We start from the raw sequence: 18,648 nt of genomic DNA, 5'->3' as shown, positions 1-18,648 counted from the left end.
GATTAAATAAATAATGAAACTGGATATCTGGATATCATGCTGCTGGCTTTTGTTGTTTCTAATGATGAATTTTGCAAATTACCAGAAAATGATTCTTCCAACAAAAGGAACGCTTGAGGTAATGTCTAAGGCCCCTTACAAATAAAATAAAAACAGACCAGCTGTACTCTCTTTTATCTTCGCGTCTTAAACTCCAAGTATCTGAGACTGTTTTTCCAAAATTATTCCACATCATACATGAGCTGTACTATTATTTACTTCATAAATAAACCCAATTCTTAAAGTGTATATAAATTTGTTTAAAAGGGGAAGTTATCTAAAGGGGAAACTTTTATTAATTTCCTAATAGAGGATAAACATTAAAATAAATATAAATATCATAAACATTAAACTCTGTACACTACTTCAAAGTAAAACTTGTTTAAAACATCTTTTAAATTATTAATTGAAAATAATAGAGAAAATACATGTAATAGGGCATCTAAATTATTGACAGTGAAGGAAAAACTTAATATATGCTACCTCACTTAGTTTAATTCTCATAATGACTTTTCAAAGTAAATGTGATAACCACTTTTATAGCAGATTCTCGGAGACCCAAAGGAAATAAGTAAATTGCCCCAGAGTCGGGGTGGGCAGGGCAAGTCTGTGTGAGGCCAGAACCACAAGGACTGCAGGATGGGGTTCCTCCTCCCCCCATTTCACATCCTGTCTCCTCTCCTTCATTCAGACCATGCTTCCAAAGACTTCTCTCCAAATCCTGTGCCCAAAATCCCAGGATTCACAACATTGACTTGAGTTAGATTTTCAGTATTTTGTGCCAAAAATAAAAATTAGTATTTCCATCAGAAAAAAATACAATTATTTGTATTTTACAATCTTCAGCTTGCTTTTAAGTGGAGCAGATTCTTATGCAGCTGGTTAATGGGTCTGACGATGCAAATAGGAGGCCAATCAAGGTCTGAGTCTCCCTGACAGAAACAGGGAATGAGGATGGGAAAGACGAGGCTGAGGGTGGGGCGCGCAGGAGATGAAGGTGAAGGTAAGAAGCGGCTGGGGAGGTGGGGGAAAGAGAGATCAGAAGCAGAGAGGAGGGACAGGAGAGGAGAGGCAGCGATGCTGGCTCCGAGGGGAGATTCAGAGGGAAGGAAGAAATATCCACAGGCACTGGATAAATTGTCTCCCATACAATGTATTATGTCATTCATCTTCTCCCATGTCTGGTTCTTGGTTTTTTATAGCACACTAAAATAAATACAAACAATTCCACGTGTTTATCTGTGTAGCACCTGAAGTGACCCCATACTTCTGCTGTAGGACATGTACATGGGAAACTGCCCCGGATGACCTCACCACTCCTACAGATTTAAATCCATCTCGAGGATAATGACTCGGAAATTCATATTTCTAGTCAACCTCTGCTGGGAACTCCAACTACCCAGCTGATGTAGCCATTTAGATGTCTAATATCGTCATTTCTGCCCTTACTGCATTCCAGACACACCGGCCCACCTTAGCTATTCCCTCCACCCAATCCCTTCAGGGCTTTTTCTGGCTGGCTTCTAATGCTCAGATCTCAACTCAGATACACCTCCTCCGAGAAGCCTTCCTGAGCCGTCCTCACAGAGGAAGCACTCCTCCCCTCAGTTGCATCACCCTACCGATTGCGAGACCACCCCCCCACCAACTACATCCTCCATGTCCTCCCCAGCACATCACAGTCTACGCGTTTTGGTTTGTCTCGTTTGCCTGTTTGTCTTACATCTCCATCCGCTAGAATATAAGCTCCATGTGGACATGAATTCTGTCTGTTTTGCTGAAAGGAACTTGTACACAGTAGGTGTCCAAGATTTGTGGATTTAATGAATGAACCAGTCTATGACTGGCAATAACCGATTCTATGAGGAGAGTATCTTCAGGCTCCTATCACCATTGATATGACCACATACCAATGAATAAAGATTTTACAGCACTTTACAATTCAAAAGCACTTTACAGCACAAAAAAATTTACAGCATTTTACAATTCAAACGTTCTCCTAGGTTACTTAGGTTACTGCTATGGTCTGAATGTTTGTGTTCCTCCAAAATTCATATGCTGAAATCTTAACCCCAAAGGTGATGTTATTAGTAGGTAGCACTTGGGGAATTCATTTCTTCTAAAAGAGGCTCCAAAACTATTCTTAACTCTTCCCACCCTGTGAGAACACAGCCAAAAGAATCTAGCTGTGAACCAGATCTTAAACCACAGCAGTGACCTGGATCCTGCAACAGAGTCCTAATCAAGACATAACTATGCTAGCTCCTTGATTGTGAACTTCCCATTTCCAGAACAGTGAGCAACAAATGTGTTGTTTATAAGCTATGTCTTAGCTTATACATTTAGCTGAGCTTAGACTGGCTTGTGAAACTTACTAGCAGCCTGAACAGAATAAGACAGCTATCAACATCTTTTTTCCACCAGTACCTATTAAAGTAGATGCTATTTTTATTCCCACTTTACCCCTAAGAAAACTGAAGTTAAACAGGTACCTGTAACTGGAGCTGCGCTGGATGAGGAACTTAAAAGCTGTCAGAAGTACAGACAATGCCAAGCAAACATGCCTGTTGTTCTTCCTCGTTTTCCTGAACTGTCCTGGTTTTAGTACTGAAAATCCTGTGTCCTGGGTAAACCAGAACAGTGGATCACCCTATCTCAAATTGTAAACTTAAGACCTGAGATGCTTCATGTAATCAGATTCCTGCCCATCTAAAGTACAAGGATTAAAACATGGGGGATGGGAGTGGGGAATGAGGTTTAGAAACTATAGATACCACGTTCCGAAATAGTTGATGAACCCGCCTAAACTGACTTCAGAGGAATGCTGGGAGTGAAAGTCATTAATAATCTGAAAAACGAGCCAATAGTCAGAGATACTTTCTGTGATCCTACCCTGAAAGATAAAGATGGTAACTAGGTTGGCCTGGTTATCAAGCCTCATGCTTTCAGAATGAATCTGATCCACCAAAAGTCCAAAAGGTATCCTTGGCAGCAGTGGCAACACTCAGTACAGGCAGCCTGACCGAGGGAAACCAGCTTACTCTCCCAGGAAGGAGAGGTCTTCCTCTTCCAATTCAATACAACTTAGCACCTTTTTAAAAATACACTGGAATTCTGAAGCTTTCTGGTAAAGTAGCCATAGTAATTTCTCAAGATATGAGTGTGTGTGTGCACGCGCATGTATGTGTGTGTGTTAGGGAGATAATTATTGCATAGGTGGCATTGTCTGCTCATCTAGGCAGAGACTGAAGTGTTCATTCATGTCTTCATGTCATTGGGTAACTGAAGTGAAGCAATAATGTATCACATTTTGAAAGAGGCTTTTTAAAAAGATTCACCACTAGATGATTCAGACTTAATTATCATCTTTGCAGCAGAGGAGCTCAAGGCTCCAGTGGAGAACACATCGACTTCAAAGGCAGAGGGGACTGAAGGCGCTCCCTGGCTTTGGATACTTCCTCTTCTTGAGGTAAGAATCTTAAACCAAGATTGAACCAACCTGAAGCTTGAACCACCTTCAAGTCTCTGCCAGTGCACAGTGTCCCAGCGGGAACTACCCTCTTGCTGGAGATGACCCAGATCTGGTAGGACACCTTGAACAGCCAGCTGTCACACATCCTGAATTATTTTGGTCTGCCTAGCTTTTTCTATGCTTTATTTCTTTACGTCACTCAGCCCACCCAGAAAACTGTGGACAGCTCTAAGATAGAAATGAGAGTTGGTTTAGACTACGTGTTTAGTTCTGCATCCTTCAAAAGTGGGGCTCAATAGTTTGGACTTCTATTTTTGCCTCCATTCCAGTGGGGAACCCAGCACAGTGGCAGGAAATGCTAACTTGTCTCTCGACTGGTGTGGTTAAGACTAAGGAACCTCAGTGATCTCTGTGCTTTGGGATCAGGCCTTAAACCACAACAGTGACCTGGACCCTGCTGAGCAAATGGCCTTCCCATCTACCTGAATTTTGTAACTCTTTTGTGTTAAGTATGGAGTTTGGGGGGACAGGGGTGGGGAGACTTGGGGTAAATTTTCAAGGCCCTTGTTATTAGAGATCTTGGTATAAAATCAAATGTGTGGGCTGAACCCCTTGAAATATTCTTCAAGTCTGCCTATATTCCATACCTGTTGATTTAAACTTCTTACCAATTTTATTATCTGTCTTAACCATTAGGGTGGAATATTCTTATAGACCAGGCTTCTTTAAACCAATTGAGCTTAATTTCTCAAACTTTGCCTCTATTTTAAAGGCTACACATTTCATTCAATCAACACACATTTTAATTTTTCCAAAGTCTGCCAAAGCTCTCCTTCAGGAGCAGTAATGATACATTGATATTTCTCAGGACTTTCCTAAGTCATATGTGAGTTTTCTTATTTCTAGTCATCAGAATGGCTCAGGCAAAAGCCATTTAATTTAGAAGTATTATTCTGTCTGGATACTGGTATGGAAATGTAATGCCTTCTGAGGTTTTGAGTATTGGAAAGAGGAATTCCTCAGAAGCAACAAAACAGGTAACTTGCTGGCAGGTTTTTAAATCATCCTGAATCCCTTCTTTTAATAGGCAACTCACCCTGTCCTTACTTGTCAGCCAAATTACCTAACCTTTCAGGAGTCATCTCCTTGTTTGACAAGGTTCCGTTCCTCCCCTGCCTATAAATTATCATCCTAACCAAACAATTCAACTGAAAGTTACATACAATCTATTCCTTTATAGCTCAGTAATTTTACTCATTCATAAAATTTTGAGAAGAAAAATATGTGTTTTCTATATGCAGCTTTGAGTTCCTGAATCTCCGTCAAAGTAGACCACTTCAGAAACTTCCTTGAACTGAGAAGTGAAAACAGGTTTTTTGGCTGCTGGAAGGAAATTTAAAACTCCATTTGTGCTCAAGAAAACACAAATGAATTTGCGCTTTGATACTTGAAAATTTCCAGACACTTAATGAATCTTTCCACATAAAAGATGGCATCAAGCAACCCCTATTAAAATTCCCAGATAAAAATGAAAAGTTTAGTACTGTCAAGTCATTAAATGAAATAAAAAAAATCATAAACACTAGAATTAGGAGCCAGAAGAACAGGTTTGATTCCCAAGAGTCTGACTTACTCTGGGATCCTGGACAGGTCATTTGAACTCTGTAAGCCTCTGTGTCCACATGTCTAAAATAGCAGAAATATACTAGTGTTGTGAGTTTTGTGAATGGTGAAGAAATATAAATTTATCATTTTAATTGCTCTTCCATTCACAAGTAATATCTCTGCTTTGGTTTATTGTGGTTTTTCACTGTAGAAATGAAGAACTGTTTATATGATAGTTTGGTTTTCTCATTGTTTTCAACCTTTTCTAGAACTTTCCTTAGCTAACAAGAATCTTGTAGGCCAGCTGGTTAGTAAGTTAGCAAATATTTGTTGAGGTCCTACTATATACCAGGCAGAGATAATTTCTGCCTTACTTTGCATACATCTAATGGGTATAGACTTTTTGGTCTAACATTAATTTCTTTTCACTATTATGAAATCTTTTCCTTGTTTAAAAAATCCCTCTCTGGGAGGGGACATATGTATACCTAAGGCTGATTCATGTTGATGTTTGGCAAAAAAACAACAAAATTTTGTGAAGCAATTATCCTTCAATTAAAAAATAAATTAATTTTAAAAATCCCTCTCTTGCTCAAGCTCAGTTGCTAAGTTGTGTCTGACTCTTTGTGACCCCATGGACTATAGTCTGCCAGGCTCCTGTGTCCATGGGATTTTCCTGACAAGAATACTGGAGTGGGTAGTCATGCCCTCCTCCAGAGGATCTTCCTGACCCAGAGATCGAACCTGCGTCTCCTGCACTGGCACAGCACACACACATATATATGTGTGTGCGTCTGTGTGTTTGTGTGTCTCTGTATGATATATATATCATATATATATATACACACACATATATACAGTACCTGGCGTTTCAAAAAGTTGGACACAGTTGAAGTGATTGAGCAGACATATATATATATATATATATATATACATACATATATAACTGAATTGCTTTGCACACAATATTATAAATCAACTATGCTTCAATTTAAAAAACTCTCTTGTGCCTGCCTAGGCATGACTCATCCATTTACAATTCTTTGCTTACAGTGATATTAACATGACTACACATCAGTTTGGCCTCATCCTTTGTTAAAATGTGGAACTACTTCTATACCACTTGGTAAATAGCTACTAATCTAAGCTAAGGAATCCCAGGGGTGTTCCTCTTACTCCCATTGTCCCGCCCATCTCTGCCTATCCCTCTCTCTAGGACCCTGGACCACTCCCAGGATAGCTAAAGGATCAAGGAAGGCCTAGGACAGATGGCATGCTATGCATGTTCAGTCTCTCAGTAGTGTCCAACTGGACCTAACTCCTGCATCCACCCTCAGTATCAGATGCTGTTGATATCATCCTGTCTCCCAGAACATGGAGAGCCTCACACTCATTTATCCCACTCCTCATATTTCCTCCAACCCTCAGATCACTCATTGCTTGACCAGAGAGACCCTCTTTTCCTACCGGAATTCCTTCTCCTCAGCTCTCGCTCTCACTCCTCTGTGCTTTCCTTAGTGTTGTCTTCACCCTAATCTTCCTCAAGCTGCACCCCTGGACCTGCCCCCTGCATTGTCCAGTTTCTTTCTATAGCTTGTCCTTTACTACGAAGACCAATTCCATACAGCTGAGACACCACACTTAATGCATAAGGTCATAGCAGTTTTAAAATATTGAAATACCTCAGTAGCTAACAGCAAATAGTCACTGCTCTGGGTCCCCCACCCCACCCCCCAGTATACCCACACTGGCCACTCCTCCAAGACTTCCTCTGTCCCACTCATGATCCAGGACCTAACCTCCCCAGCCCTCTCTAGAACTGTGGCCAGCATCCGTTCTAAAGGATGAATATGCTCTGCTAGTGTGTAAATGCTCCAACCACCTCTGCAAAGAGCTATAATAAAATGTAGAGTGAAATAAATCCTATTCCTTTTAGTTGTTTGTGGCTAGAGGTATCCATCTTCACTGCTATATAATATTCCACCGTGTGGATAAATCTCAGTGTGTGTGCATTCTGCTGGGAACGTCTATGTTGTGTTCAACTTTCTGCTGGGCTCACTTTGCTCTTTTGGACATTTTGGCACCTGGCTCACGTGGGTAGGGGGTTCGCTTGAGTGTGTTCCTAGAAGAATAAGGTATGTTATATGCAAGGAAAAAATAAAGGCTATTTCTTTGCTTATGATTCATTGATTCCCTCTATCAGTACTTATCAGTCACTCACTGCATCCAAGACACTGAGGGAGCCAGGCTCTGAAACCTCCAAACCAGACAAGGCCTTTGCCTTCACAGCACTTATATTCTGGTAGAGGAGACAGACAATAAGTTAAAAAAGGAAATATAGGCACATGAATAAATATGTATTTTGACTGAGGGTTCAGAAGGAAATGAGATTCGCTTAGGGAAGTCATAAATGGCTTCAGAAGGAAGGCTGTGTTTACAGTGAACCTTAAGGATGCACAGACTTTCTGTAGGCTAAGTAAAGGGCAACAGCCTAAGTGTGGGTATTATTCAGGAAACATGAGGTAAGGTAAGTTTGGTGCTTCCTTAGATGCAGGTTTGATCCCTGGGTTGGGAAGATCCCCTAGAGAAGGAAACAGCAACCCCGTCCAGTGTTCTTGCCTGGAGAATCCCATGGACAGAGGAGCCTGGCAGGCTACAGTCCATGGGGTCACAAAGAGTCAGACGTGACTTAGTGACTAAACAGCAACAACAGTGGGGTGAGTTTGGGGGCTTCTCTGGACAAGGGATATACAGATCAGCTGACAGATGCAAGCAGGTTGACTGAACCAGCCTCTTCTCATACCTGAAGGTGGATTTATGCAATACAGGACAAATCAAGACTCTAATTCTTGATCTCATGGCCCTCTAGCAAAATGCCCTCTGTGAGTATTCACCAGTCTGAGCATAAGCCCATTGCATGAGTGGGAAAGCTTGTACACTGGACAGAATGCCAGCCCCAGGGGTGAGAGGAGCAGCCCTTTCTCTGCCACCAAGCTGGATACACTAGTGTGAGGTTTTCCTGGAACATTCTCTGCTGGTCCCACAGAGGCTGGTATATCTCCAGAGGGCACCCTTTCTCATTTCACACAAAAGCCCAGCATAAGCCAGCAGTAGCCCTACTTGGACACTCCCTCCCCTGGTCAGACTGCTGTGCTCCTTTCAAATAAATTCTCTGGAACTCCCCTTTGTCTACTTCATTGCATTCCCATTTCTATGGTCTTACCCAAGGGCACACACTAATGTTTGTTTTCTTTGTTGTTGTTCAGTCACCAAGTCATGTCTGACTCTTTGCAACCCCATGGACTGTACCCGCCAGGCTTCTCTGTCCATGGAATTCTCCAGGCAAGAATACTGGAGTGGATTGCCATTCCCTGCTCCAGGGGATCTTCCCGACCCAAGTCTTGAACCCTGGTTTCCTGCATTACAGACAGATTCTTTACCACTTGAGCTATAGGGAAGTCCTTTGTTTATCTTGGCCAAGCACAGATTCTCTCTCTCTTTCTCTCTCACATACACACACCTCTTACAGCGACCTTCCCCTTCATCTGGACTGCTCCTGAATCCCAGCCCCTCTGGGGTCCTTCCCTGCCCCAACTGGCCTGACTCCTCCCTCTGTCTAAATACACAGCTCCTACAACTTCCTCTTCCCTGACCACGCCCTCAAGTGCTCCCCTGACTAGTTTCATGTTTGTGTGTTAACTCCATGGGTATCTGTGTGAATGCAGGAATGACCGGTCCCCCAGCTTGTAAACTCCCAGAATTAGAAACAAGGCCTGCAAATGCATTACTCACTCTACTGTCATTCGAAGAAACCTGTATCACTGATGTTGTTGCTACCTCTGCTTCATTCATCAAGAAAATGGAGCAACATTAATTCATTTAATCCATTAATTCAGTAAGCGTACACTGAACATTTAGTCTATGTCAAGCACTAGCAAGGTAACAGTGAATAAGATGCGATCTTTCTCCTTGGAGAAGATGTTTAGTAAGTTTTTTCCTGTGTCTTCTATGTACCAGATATTGAACTAGACTCTGGAATCATAGTAGTAAGACAGACAAGACAATCACAATGCAGGACTGTACCATGAAAATCAAGGACTGTTCCGAGTACTGTGGGGCCTTCAAAGGCATGCCTGGCCCACTGCATGGTCTCAAGGAAGAAACGAGCCATTCATCCATTCAATCAATATTTGCCTACTGGATGCCAGTCACTGTTCAAGGTGCTGAAGTGATGAAGTCCTCCGTGAAGCCTTAAAATTCTAGTAGGAGAGACAGAAAATAATCAAGTAACTGGAAACTATGCTAGGTGATGACTAGTGCTTTGGAGAAAAATGTAGCAAGGGAGGCATGGGGAATACCAAGGTCACGGGGGAGTGTGTTTCGTTTAGACAGGTTAGGAAAGGCTTCACTGAGATAATGCTCGAAATACCTGAAGAAAGTGAAAGGCCCAGCCACGTGGTTTCTGGAAGCTGTCTCTGCCAGGCAGAGGGAATAACAAGTGTAAAGACCTGAGATCCAGGCTGCTTAGAGTGATCCAGGAAGATCAAGTCAGCCAGTGGGGTTGGGTCCAGATGAGCCAGGTATGTCTATGAAGGAAAGTCAAGGCGGAGGTAGAGGTGTGAGCAGGGCAGGGCCTTGCAGCTGGTAGAAGGGCTTTGGATTTTATGCTGAGTAGGATGAGGAACCACTGGAAGGCTTGAACAGGATGGGGGCAGAAGTGACAAGACCTGACTTGAGAAGTTTTCCCAGAAGGAACTGAGCATCTGGCCCTGGAGGAGGATTCACCAGCCAGATGCGGGTGTGCAACCCAAAGGCAGGGAGACGGAAAGAGATGTATGTGCATGCACATTTGTATTGGGAGGGTTAAAGACAAAGCCCTCAGTTGTGAGAGAACTGACAAACTGAAGCATAGAAAATAGCTCAGTGTGGACAGCTCAGAGCACTACCCCCACTTAGATAGGAGAGGAGGGCCGGGAGCATGGAAGAAGTCCGGAGCCAGTTATGAAAGGCCTTGATTGCCATGCTAAGAGCTTAAACCTGTTTGTCCTGTGGGCAAAGGAGAGTCAACAGGGATCTTAAAGCAGATAAGTGGTTGTCTCACATCCACTGAGGCCACCTTTCCAAACTCCTGACTCATTTGTTCTAGAACTCAAGAATGCCTCCATCCCACTTCTGTATCCAAAGCATATCCTTCCCAAGACATATCCAAGTTGTTACATTTATTGTAAGACTCTTGTATTGCATTGCATTATATCTTACTGTGTTACGATTATCTGTATGTTTATGTCTGATTCACCCACTATTCTGCGGAAAGAAAAGGTCAGAGGCCACACATGGGTCATCTCTACATCTTCAGCGCCTGGAACACATTCTGGTGTGTTCAATAAATGATCACTGGATGGATGGTTAGATGGATGGATGGATGGATGGAGTGAGTGAGTGAGTGAGTTCTGGAAGTAAGCAATGAAAATAAGAAAACCTAGAAATACTAGGTTGGATTGGGCAATGAGAAAGCATAGTAAAGGAACTCTAAATGTTGGCTAATTGCAGATGTGTACAAAGATGGCCCAAGTCCAAGTCCTCTGGGGTTGTATCCTCCTGTGGAATCTCTACATCTCATCTGCCCAGGCCATTTACCCTGGAATCAAGGCGAGGGCTACTCAGCGGGCCCTGGACTATGGTAAGTTGGATGCTTTCAGAAGCAAGGCTGTACTCACCTCCCAAGTGGAGTCTTTGACCCAAATCCAGAAGCTCATATTGGGGTATCTCATGACTGATACAAGCTCAGCAGTGGGCTGATCCAGAGATGTTAAGAAGGCTGAGGGAAAAGTGTTGCTTGAAAAATAATCCTCTTGACAATAGGCATATCTAAATACAGCCACAGACTCGTATTCCACCCCTCACCCCTCTTTCCTCTGCACATGCATACACAGTGAACATCTTGGGCGTAAAAAGCACTCAGAACAGAATCTTGCAATAGCAAATTCCCAATGAAGATTACCTACTTTATTTTCACATGGGTGAACAGATACCTCCACAGTTGCTAACATCCCCATGTTATAGACGAGGAAAGTGAAGGACAGGGAGATTTTGTAACTTGCAGAGTCACGCAAGCTAGTGAGCCAAAGTGTTGAGATTCAAACCTAAGCTGTCTGTGAGTGCTTTTGGTTCCATCTTTCTATCCTTTACCTCTGTCTTTATATCTCCACATTACTATGCTATTCACAGTATTATAGAGGATAAATCTGCTCTTCATAATTTCCGACAAGAATAGAAAAGTGGAAATGAGCTTAAGCTGAAACGAAAGGAGTGAAAACAAAGCTTCCTCCTTGAGAAGGTTAAAATGAAAAGATCATTCTTTGTCATTGTGTGAATTACTTTTCTCAAGCACTCTGATGGGCAGGAGGACTCTATTCCTCTACAAGCTCAGAGAAGCATGTTCTGTGGTGCTATTATATAAAGATGGGCTTATTCCAGTATTAAACAAAAGCAGTGGTTACTCAATTCTGGGGGGTGCTGGTATCCTTTGAGAATAAGGTGAAAATGTGAACCCTCTCTCCTGAAAAATTAGATGGACACACACACACACACCTACCTTATAATATTTTATTAGAATTTTAGGGGGTTGAAGAGTTCCTAATAGTCCAAGGATCTCAGATCCAAAATTCCTGAATTTAAAGAATCTGGGAGAGAAAGAGGACAATGTAATATAATTTTCTGGAACTGGCCATCAGGCACAAACTCTGGAGTCAAATTGCCCAGATTTGACTATGGTCTCCCTCAGTTTTTAGCTGTGTGACTTAGGCAAGACTTAACCTCTTTGAGGTTCAGTTTCTTCATCTGCAAAACAAGATAATAATGATACTTTACATTTTTCCTAACACTGTCCTGTGTTAACATATTCTCATGCTGTTAACTCTGGGGTCTCGGACAATTCCAGGAGCCTCTCTGAGGACTAGCGTTTTCTTCTACAAAGTGGGGACGATAATACGCACCTTGCAAGAATCTTGTTTTCTAAGTATCTAGGAGCATGATTTTACTTAATAAATTTCACTTACGTGTTTAGTGATATTGTGCCATCACCATCTTTTTTATCAATGAACATTTTCTGGGGCTTCCCTGGCAATCCAGTGTTTAAGGTCTGTACTTCCAATGCAGAGGACTTAGGTTTGATCCCTAGTTGGGGAACTAAGATCCCACATGCCACATGGTGTGACCAAAAAAACCAAATAAACAGTTTAAAAAGTCCAATTAAAATTTTTAATTAAAGAATAATCATTTTCTTTGGTTGCTTCACAGCTGTTCAAGCTGGAATGGAGATGATTGAACAAATGGCCAAGGAGAGAAAGCTCCCAGATTTAAAAGGTTCTGAGTCTCTTGAATTTCTGAAAATCGATTATGTGAACTACAATTTTACCAAGTAAGTAAAAGAGAAGAGCATTTTTAGCAGTGAAATTAATCTTTAAAATCTCAGGGTTGTGGCTATGCCACCAAGAGTCCTGGTGTAACACCAGGACAGAGAAGTTAACCAAGGTTTGGTGACAGGCTTATCAGATGGCTCCCCCAAGCGAGAGGGGTCCTGGAGTTGACCGAGCGTGTGCTATTTGGGTCAGAACATGTGGGGCCAAGTCACGCTTCTGCTGCATGCTCGTTGCGTGCCCCTGACACATCTGCTCAGAGTCTCAATGTCCTCTCCTCATCCCTAAAATGAGAATTGTAACTGAATGCAGATGCCAGCTGTGGCCACCTTGTCCCCAGGATTCTAAATGAAGTTCTTGTTCGTTCCATTGCTTACCCCCATAAACTTGGATGCAGGGTCAATCTCAGTTTCATAGTCTACTCTCATCGAGTCTTAACTTACTTTAGTAAAGTTTAGTCAAGGCGTCAGAGGTCATAGGAATGGGTTACAAGGCACATGGCCTTCTGCCCTCTTGCTCTCTAGACCTCCTCTCCTTCTCTGGAGCAATGTAAGTTTCTTCCCCTGCTTTCATGTGTAGCAGTTCCACCCACTCCTGAGTACCAAAGAATCTTCCTAAATGCTTTTCCAAGTAATTTTCTCTGCTTTTCCTAAGAAGAATTCTGGTGGCACTTACAATCTTTTCTACCACATTACAGCAATTAAATCAAATATCAAAATCAGTAAACAGTAAAAGTCAGATGTTATAACAAATGTGAAGATACTTCATAGAATCTGAAGCTGCTAAACATGGATTAGTTTGATAGACTTAATAATAGTGTAAGACCATCAATGTAAGAACAACAAAATTGCCACATTGATCCAGATCCTTGTTTCACCCAGCATAGGGTTTTGAGGTTATACTGTTACCCTCCCTCTTACACTGGGAGGACCCCAGCTGGGTCCTTCTCTTGCCCAGTGCTGCTCATGTCAGCTGAGACCAGGTTCAGCAGAGCAGAAATTTTATTCATCAGTCAAGGAATGGAGGAGGAGAGCCCACACTCTGAAGACACATTCTCCCCATGGCAGGAAAGTGGGGGACTCTCAAGGGGTAGGTAGGAGGCAGGTGCAACATCAGAAACTGGGGGAAAGGGCAGAGATTTTCAGGAACAGTGCTCCTCGCACAGTGGCTTGCACCCAGCACGATTTGTGCCTGGCGAGGTACAAGTCCACCTGCTGCGGGCACAGACCTTAACACGGCAGTGGGGCAGAGGCGGCTTCCAGACTCACCCAGAGTTCCTGACGCAGACGCTGCTCTTGCCCTGAGGCTCCCACCAGCTCAAGGCGTCGACTGTGAGTTTCCTGCGAGGTGTGACTGGTGATCTCTAACAACCATCAGGTGTTTTGGAACGACAATAGAGATAGTTTAAAGCAGAGGCCTTTCGGTTCCCTGGTGTGTCTGTGTGTGATCGCACGAATTAGGAATAAGGTTTGGCTGTATGCAACAGAAAATGAGAACGACTTAGATGAACTAGGGGTTCATTCTTGCCTCACAACTAATAAGCTCTAATGAAGCAGTGGAAGAATCCTGTCGAAGCCCCGCAGTTTCATCAGAATACAACTGTCTTATATTTTTCTCCTCCCCCAGCCTTAACTCTGCCTCTGGCCTCAGTTGCCTCATGGGCTAACATGGCAGATGCTCTACAGTTATTCAATGGCAGCCCACTCCAGTATTCTTGCCTGTAGAATCCCATGGACAGAGAAGCTTGGCCAGCTACAGTCCATGAGGTCGCAAGAGCCGGACACAGCCCAGTGACTAAACCACCCCCACAGCACCACAGCCATCCAACAAGGGCTTGCTGGGCACCTACAGTGTACTAAGGCTTTGTTCTAGGCATAGGACCTACTGCAGAGAATGACCCAGATATGCTCTTAGTGTTCAGTGGAAGAGATGAGCATTAAATACGCATTTACAAAACTGATGATTTAATTACACTGATGATAATGCCACAGCAGAAAAATCCAGGGTGATTCCCATAAGATAAAGTAAAGTTAGAGATGAGGAGAAACAGGTATTCTCATGCATTGCTAGTGGGAGCACATAAACTGGGACAATGATTTCAGAGCTGGCTGTCCAAACAGGAGCTGCTGGCCTCATTTGACTATTGAGCCCTTGAGATATGACTAGAACAACTGAGAACTGTATTTTTTTTATTTTTTCAGCTGAAAAGTTTATCAACTCTAAATACAGTCAAGATTTTTGATGAGGGGCCTCCCTGGTGGCTCAAACAGTAAAGAATCCACTTACAGTGCATGAGACCCAGGTCCAATTCCTGGGTCAGGAAGATCCCCTGGAGAGGGGAATGGTAGCCCACTCCAGTATTCTTGCCTGGAGAATTCCATGGACAGAGGAGCCTGGTGGGCTACAGTCCATGGGGTTGCAAAGAGTTGGACACAACTTAGTGACTAAACAACAACAAAATAATTGTGATGAAAATTCAGCATCTAGATTGAAGTGTATCATGAGTATAAAGCATGTCATATTTTGAAGGCATATTTTCTAAAAAGGAAAATAATGTATCTCATATATTGGTTACATATTGAAATGATAATATTTCCCTTTTTGATACTACTAGATAATGTTAAACTACATATATGGCTCACATTGTATTTCTATCAGGCAGTGCTATTTTAGGAGATGATTTGCAAGGATATTTTTAGGTGTGCTCTTTGACCCCACAGTTCCATGTCTCCTCTCTGGAGAAGCATATGCACAAACAGCATGAATGAGGATGCTCACTGTGGCATTGTCTATAATACAGAGATACTCAAACATCCTAGATGTCCAAACACAAAGCAATGATTTTGTTTTTAATCCACAGCTTGGATTACTCTGTAGCAATTACAAAGAATGTGTTAGACCTATATGTATCAAAATGAAAATATTTCCAAGATACAATAGTCTTTACCATTGTCTTCCCACAGTGATACTCAGGACATTTGACAGAGGATAGACAGGAGAAGATGCCAAAAAGAGGAAGTAGTGAATAATCATTTCTTTTTGACTGTCACATTTAAAAATTTTCCCTAATCTTAGTTCATAACAATGCTTTCTCCTGTGCAACAGTTACATACAGATGATCTCATTAGTCTTCCCAACCTTCCCATGAGACACTCTTCTTTTAAGTGATTGACTGGAAGAGTTTAAGTGTCTTTGCTAAAGCCATACCGCTAGCAGAAAACTTGGCTCCAAGCTGAGTGTCCTTTGCATGATATCTGTAGTGCTATAGCTTAGTGGTTAAGAGGCCTCATGACAGATGGAGGCTTCCAGGTCTGGTTCTACCACTTATATATGATTTCAGCCAAGTTTCTCATCTTTTCATCACTGAATGGCAGATTACAAAACCAGCAGTGGCCTCCTAGGATTATGGAGAGGGTTAAGATGAGCTAATGCATGTAAAGTGCTTACTCCAGTAACTAAGCAGATAGCAATTGCTCAATCAATGGTCATAATCATAACTTATCGTAAGGCACATGGCCATCGAACTGTGTCAGTTGCATGCCACCTCAGTTCAGTTCAGTTCAGTCGCTCAGTCGTGTCCGACTCCTTGCAAACCCATGAATCGCAGCACACCAGGCCTCCCTGTCCATCACCAACTCCCGGAGTTCACTCAGACTCATGTCCATCGAGTCCATGATGCCATCCAGCCATCTCATCTCTGTTGACCCCTTCTCCTCCTGCCCCCAATCCCTCCCAGCATCAGAGTCTTTTCCAATGAGTCAACTCTTCGCATGAGGTGGCCAAAGTATTGGAGTTTCAGCTTCAACATCAGTCCATCCAATGAACACACAGGACTGATCTCCTTTAGGATGGACTGGTTGGATCTCCTTGCAGTCCAAGGGACTCTCAAGAGTCTTCTCCAACACCACAATTCAAAAGCATCAATTCTTCAGCACTCAGCTTTCTTTATAGTCCATACATGACCACTGGAAAAACCATAGCCTTGACTAGATGGAACTTTGTTGGCAAAGTAATATCTCTTCTTTTGAATATGCTATCTAGGTTGATCATAACTTTCCTTTCAAGGAGTAAGCGTCTTTTAATTTCATGGCTACAATCACCATCTGCAGTGATTTTGGAGCCCCCCAAAATAAAGTCTGACACTGTTTCCACTGTTTTCCATCTATTTCCCATGAAGTGATGGGACCAGACGCCATGATCTTCGTTTTCTGAATGTTGAGCTTTAAGCCAACATTTTCACTCTCCTCTTACACTTTCATCAAGAGGCTTTTTAGTTCCTATTCATTTTCTGCCACAAGGGTGGGGTCATCTGTGTATCTGAGGTTATTGATATTTCTCCCGGCAATCTTGATTCCAGCTTGTGCTTCTTCCATCCCAGCATTTCTCATGATGTACTCTGCATATAAGTTAAATAAGCAGGGTGACAATATACAGCTTTGACGTACTCCTTTTCCTATTGGACTTCCCTGGTGGCTCAGATGGTAAAGCCTCTGTCTACAATGCAGAAGACCCGGGTTCGAGTCCTGGGTTGGGAAGATCCCCTGGAGAAGGAAATGGCAATCCACTCCAGTACTATTGCCTAGAAAATCCCATGGACAGAGGAGCCTGGCAGGCTGCAGTCTACGGGGTCGCAAAGAGTCGGACATGACTGAGTGACTTCACTTTTCCTATTTGAAACCCGTCTGTTGTTTCATGTCCAGTTCTAACTGTTGCTTCCTGACTTGCATATAGGTTTCTCAAGAGGCAGGTCACGTTGTCTGGTATTCCCATCTCTTTCAGAATTTTCCACAGTTGATTGTGATCCACACAAAGGCCTTGGCATAGTCAATAAAGCAGAAATAGATGTTTTTCTGGAACTCTCTTGCTTTTTCCATGATCCAGCGGATGTTGGCAATTTGATCTCTGGTTCTTCTGCCTTTTCTGAAACCAGCTTAAACATCTGGAAATTCACTGTTCACTTATTGCTGAAGCCTAGCTTGGAGAATTTTGAGCATTACCTTACTAGCATGTGAGATGAGTGCAACTGTGCGGTAGTTTGAGCATTCTTTGGTATTGCCTTTCTTTGGGATTGGAATGAAAACTGACCTTTTCCAGTCCTGTGGCCACTGCTGAGTTTTCCAAATTTGCTGGCATACTGAGTGCAGCACTTTCACAGCATCATCCTTCAGGATTTGAAACAGCTCAATTGGAATTCCATCCCCTCCACTAGCTTTGTTCATAGTGATGCTTTCTAAGGCCCACTTGACTTCACATTCCAGGATGTCTGGCTCTAGGTGAGTGATTATACCCTTGTGATTATCTTAGTCATGAAGATCTTTTTTGTACAGTTCTCTTGTGTATTCTTGCCACCTCTTCTTGATATCTTCTGCTTCTGTTTGGTCCGTACAATTTCTGTCCCTTATCGATCCCATCTTCGCATGAAATATTCCCTTGATATCTCTAATTTTCTTGAAGAGATCTCTAGTCTTTCCCATTCTGTTGTTTTCCTCTATTTCTTTGCATTGATCACTGAGGAAGGCTTTCTTATCTCTCCTTGCTATTCTTTGGAACTCTGCATTCAGATGCTTATATCTTTCCTTTTCTTCTTTCCTTTTTGCTTCTCTTTTATTCACAGCTATTTGTAAATGGCTCCCCCAGACAGCCATTTTGCTTTTTTGCATTTCTTTTCCATGGAGATGGTCTTGGTCCCTGTCTCCTGTACAATGTCACAAACCTCCGTCCATAGTTCATCAGGCACCCTGTCTATCAGATCTAGTCCCTTAAATCTATTTCTCACTTCCACTGTATAATCATAAGGGATTTGACTTAAGTCATACCTGAATGGTCCAGTGGTTTTCTGTACTTTCCTCAATTTAAGTCTGAATTTGACAATAAGGAGTTCATGATCTGAGCCTCAGTCAGCTCCTGGTCTTGTTTTTGCTGACTGTATACAGCTTCTCCATCTTTGGCTGCAAAGAATATAATCAATCTGATTTTGGTGTTGACCATCTGGTGATGTCCATGTGTAGAGTCTTCTTTTGTGTTGTTGGAAGAGGGTGTTTGTTATGACCAGTGCGTTCTCTTGGCGAAGCTCTATTAGCCTTTGCCCTGCTTCATTCCATATTCCAAGGCCAA

General features: G+C 42.6%; 1 protein-coding gene across 1 annotated transcript in view; it reads left to right on the top strand.

Annotated features, from left to right (window-relative positions):
- BPIFC (BPI fold containing family C) overlaps nt 3,409–18,648 on the top strand; it is a 44,877-nt gene continuing 29,637 nt past the window's right edge. Inside the window, exons 1-3 of the mRNA XM_005680586.3 lie at nt 3,409–3,508; nt 10,667–10,796; nt 12,416–12,536. Coding sequence (XP_005680643.1) covers nt 10,667–10,796; nt 12,416–12,536 — 251 coding nt within the window. The 5' untranslated portion in view covers nt 3,409–3,508. The remainder of the gene's footprint in view (nt 3,509–10,666; nt 10,797–12,415; nt 12,537–18,648) is intronic.

This window comes from Capra hircus, chromosome 5 (assembly GCF_001704415.2).
Source record: "Capra hircus breed San Clemente chromosome 5, ASM170441v1, whole genome shotgun sequence".
NCBI lineage: Eukaryota > Metazoa > Chordata > Mammalia > Artiodactyla > Bovidae > Capra > Capra hircus.
Note: the sequence above shows the minus strand (reverse complement) of the source record. Positions and strands in the feature narration are given on the sequence as shown.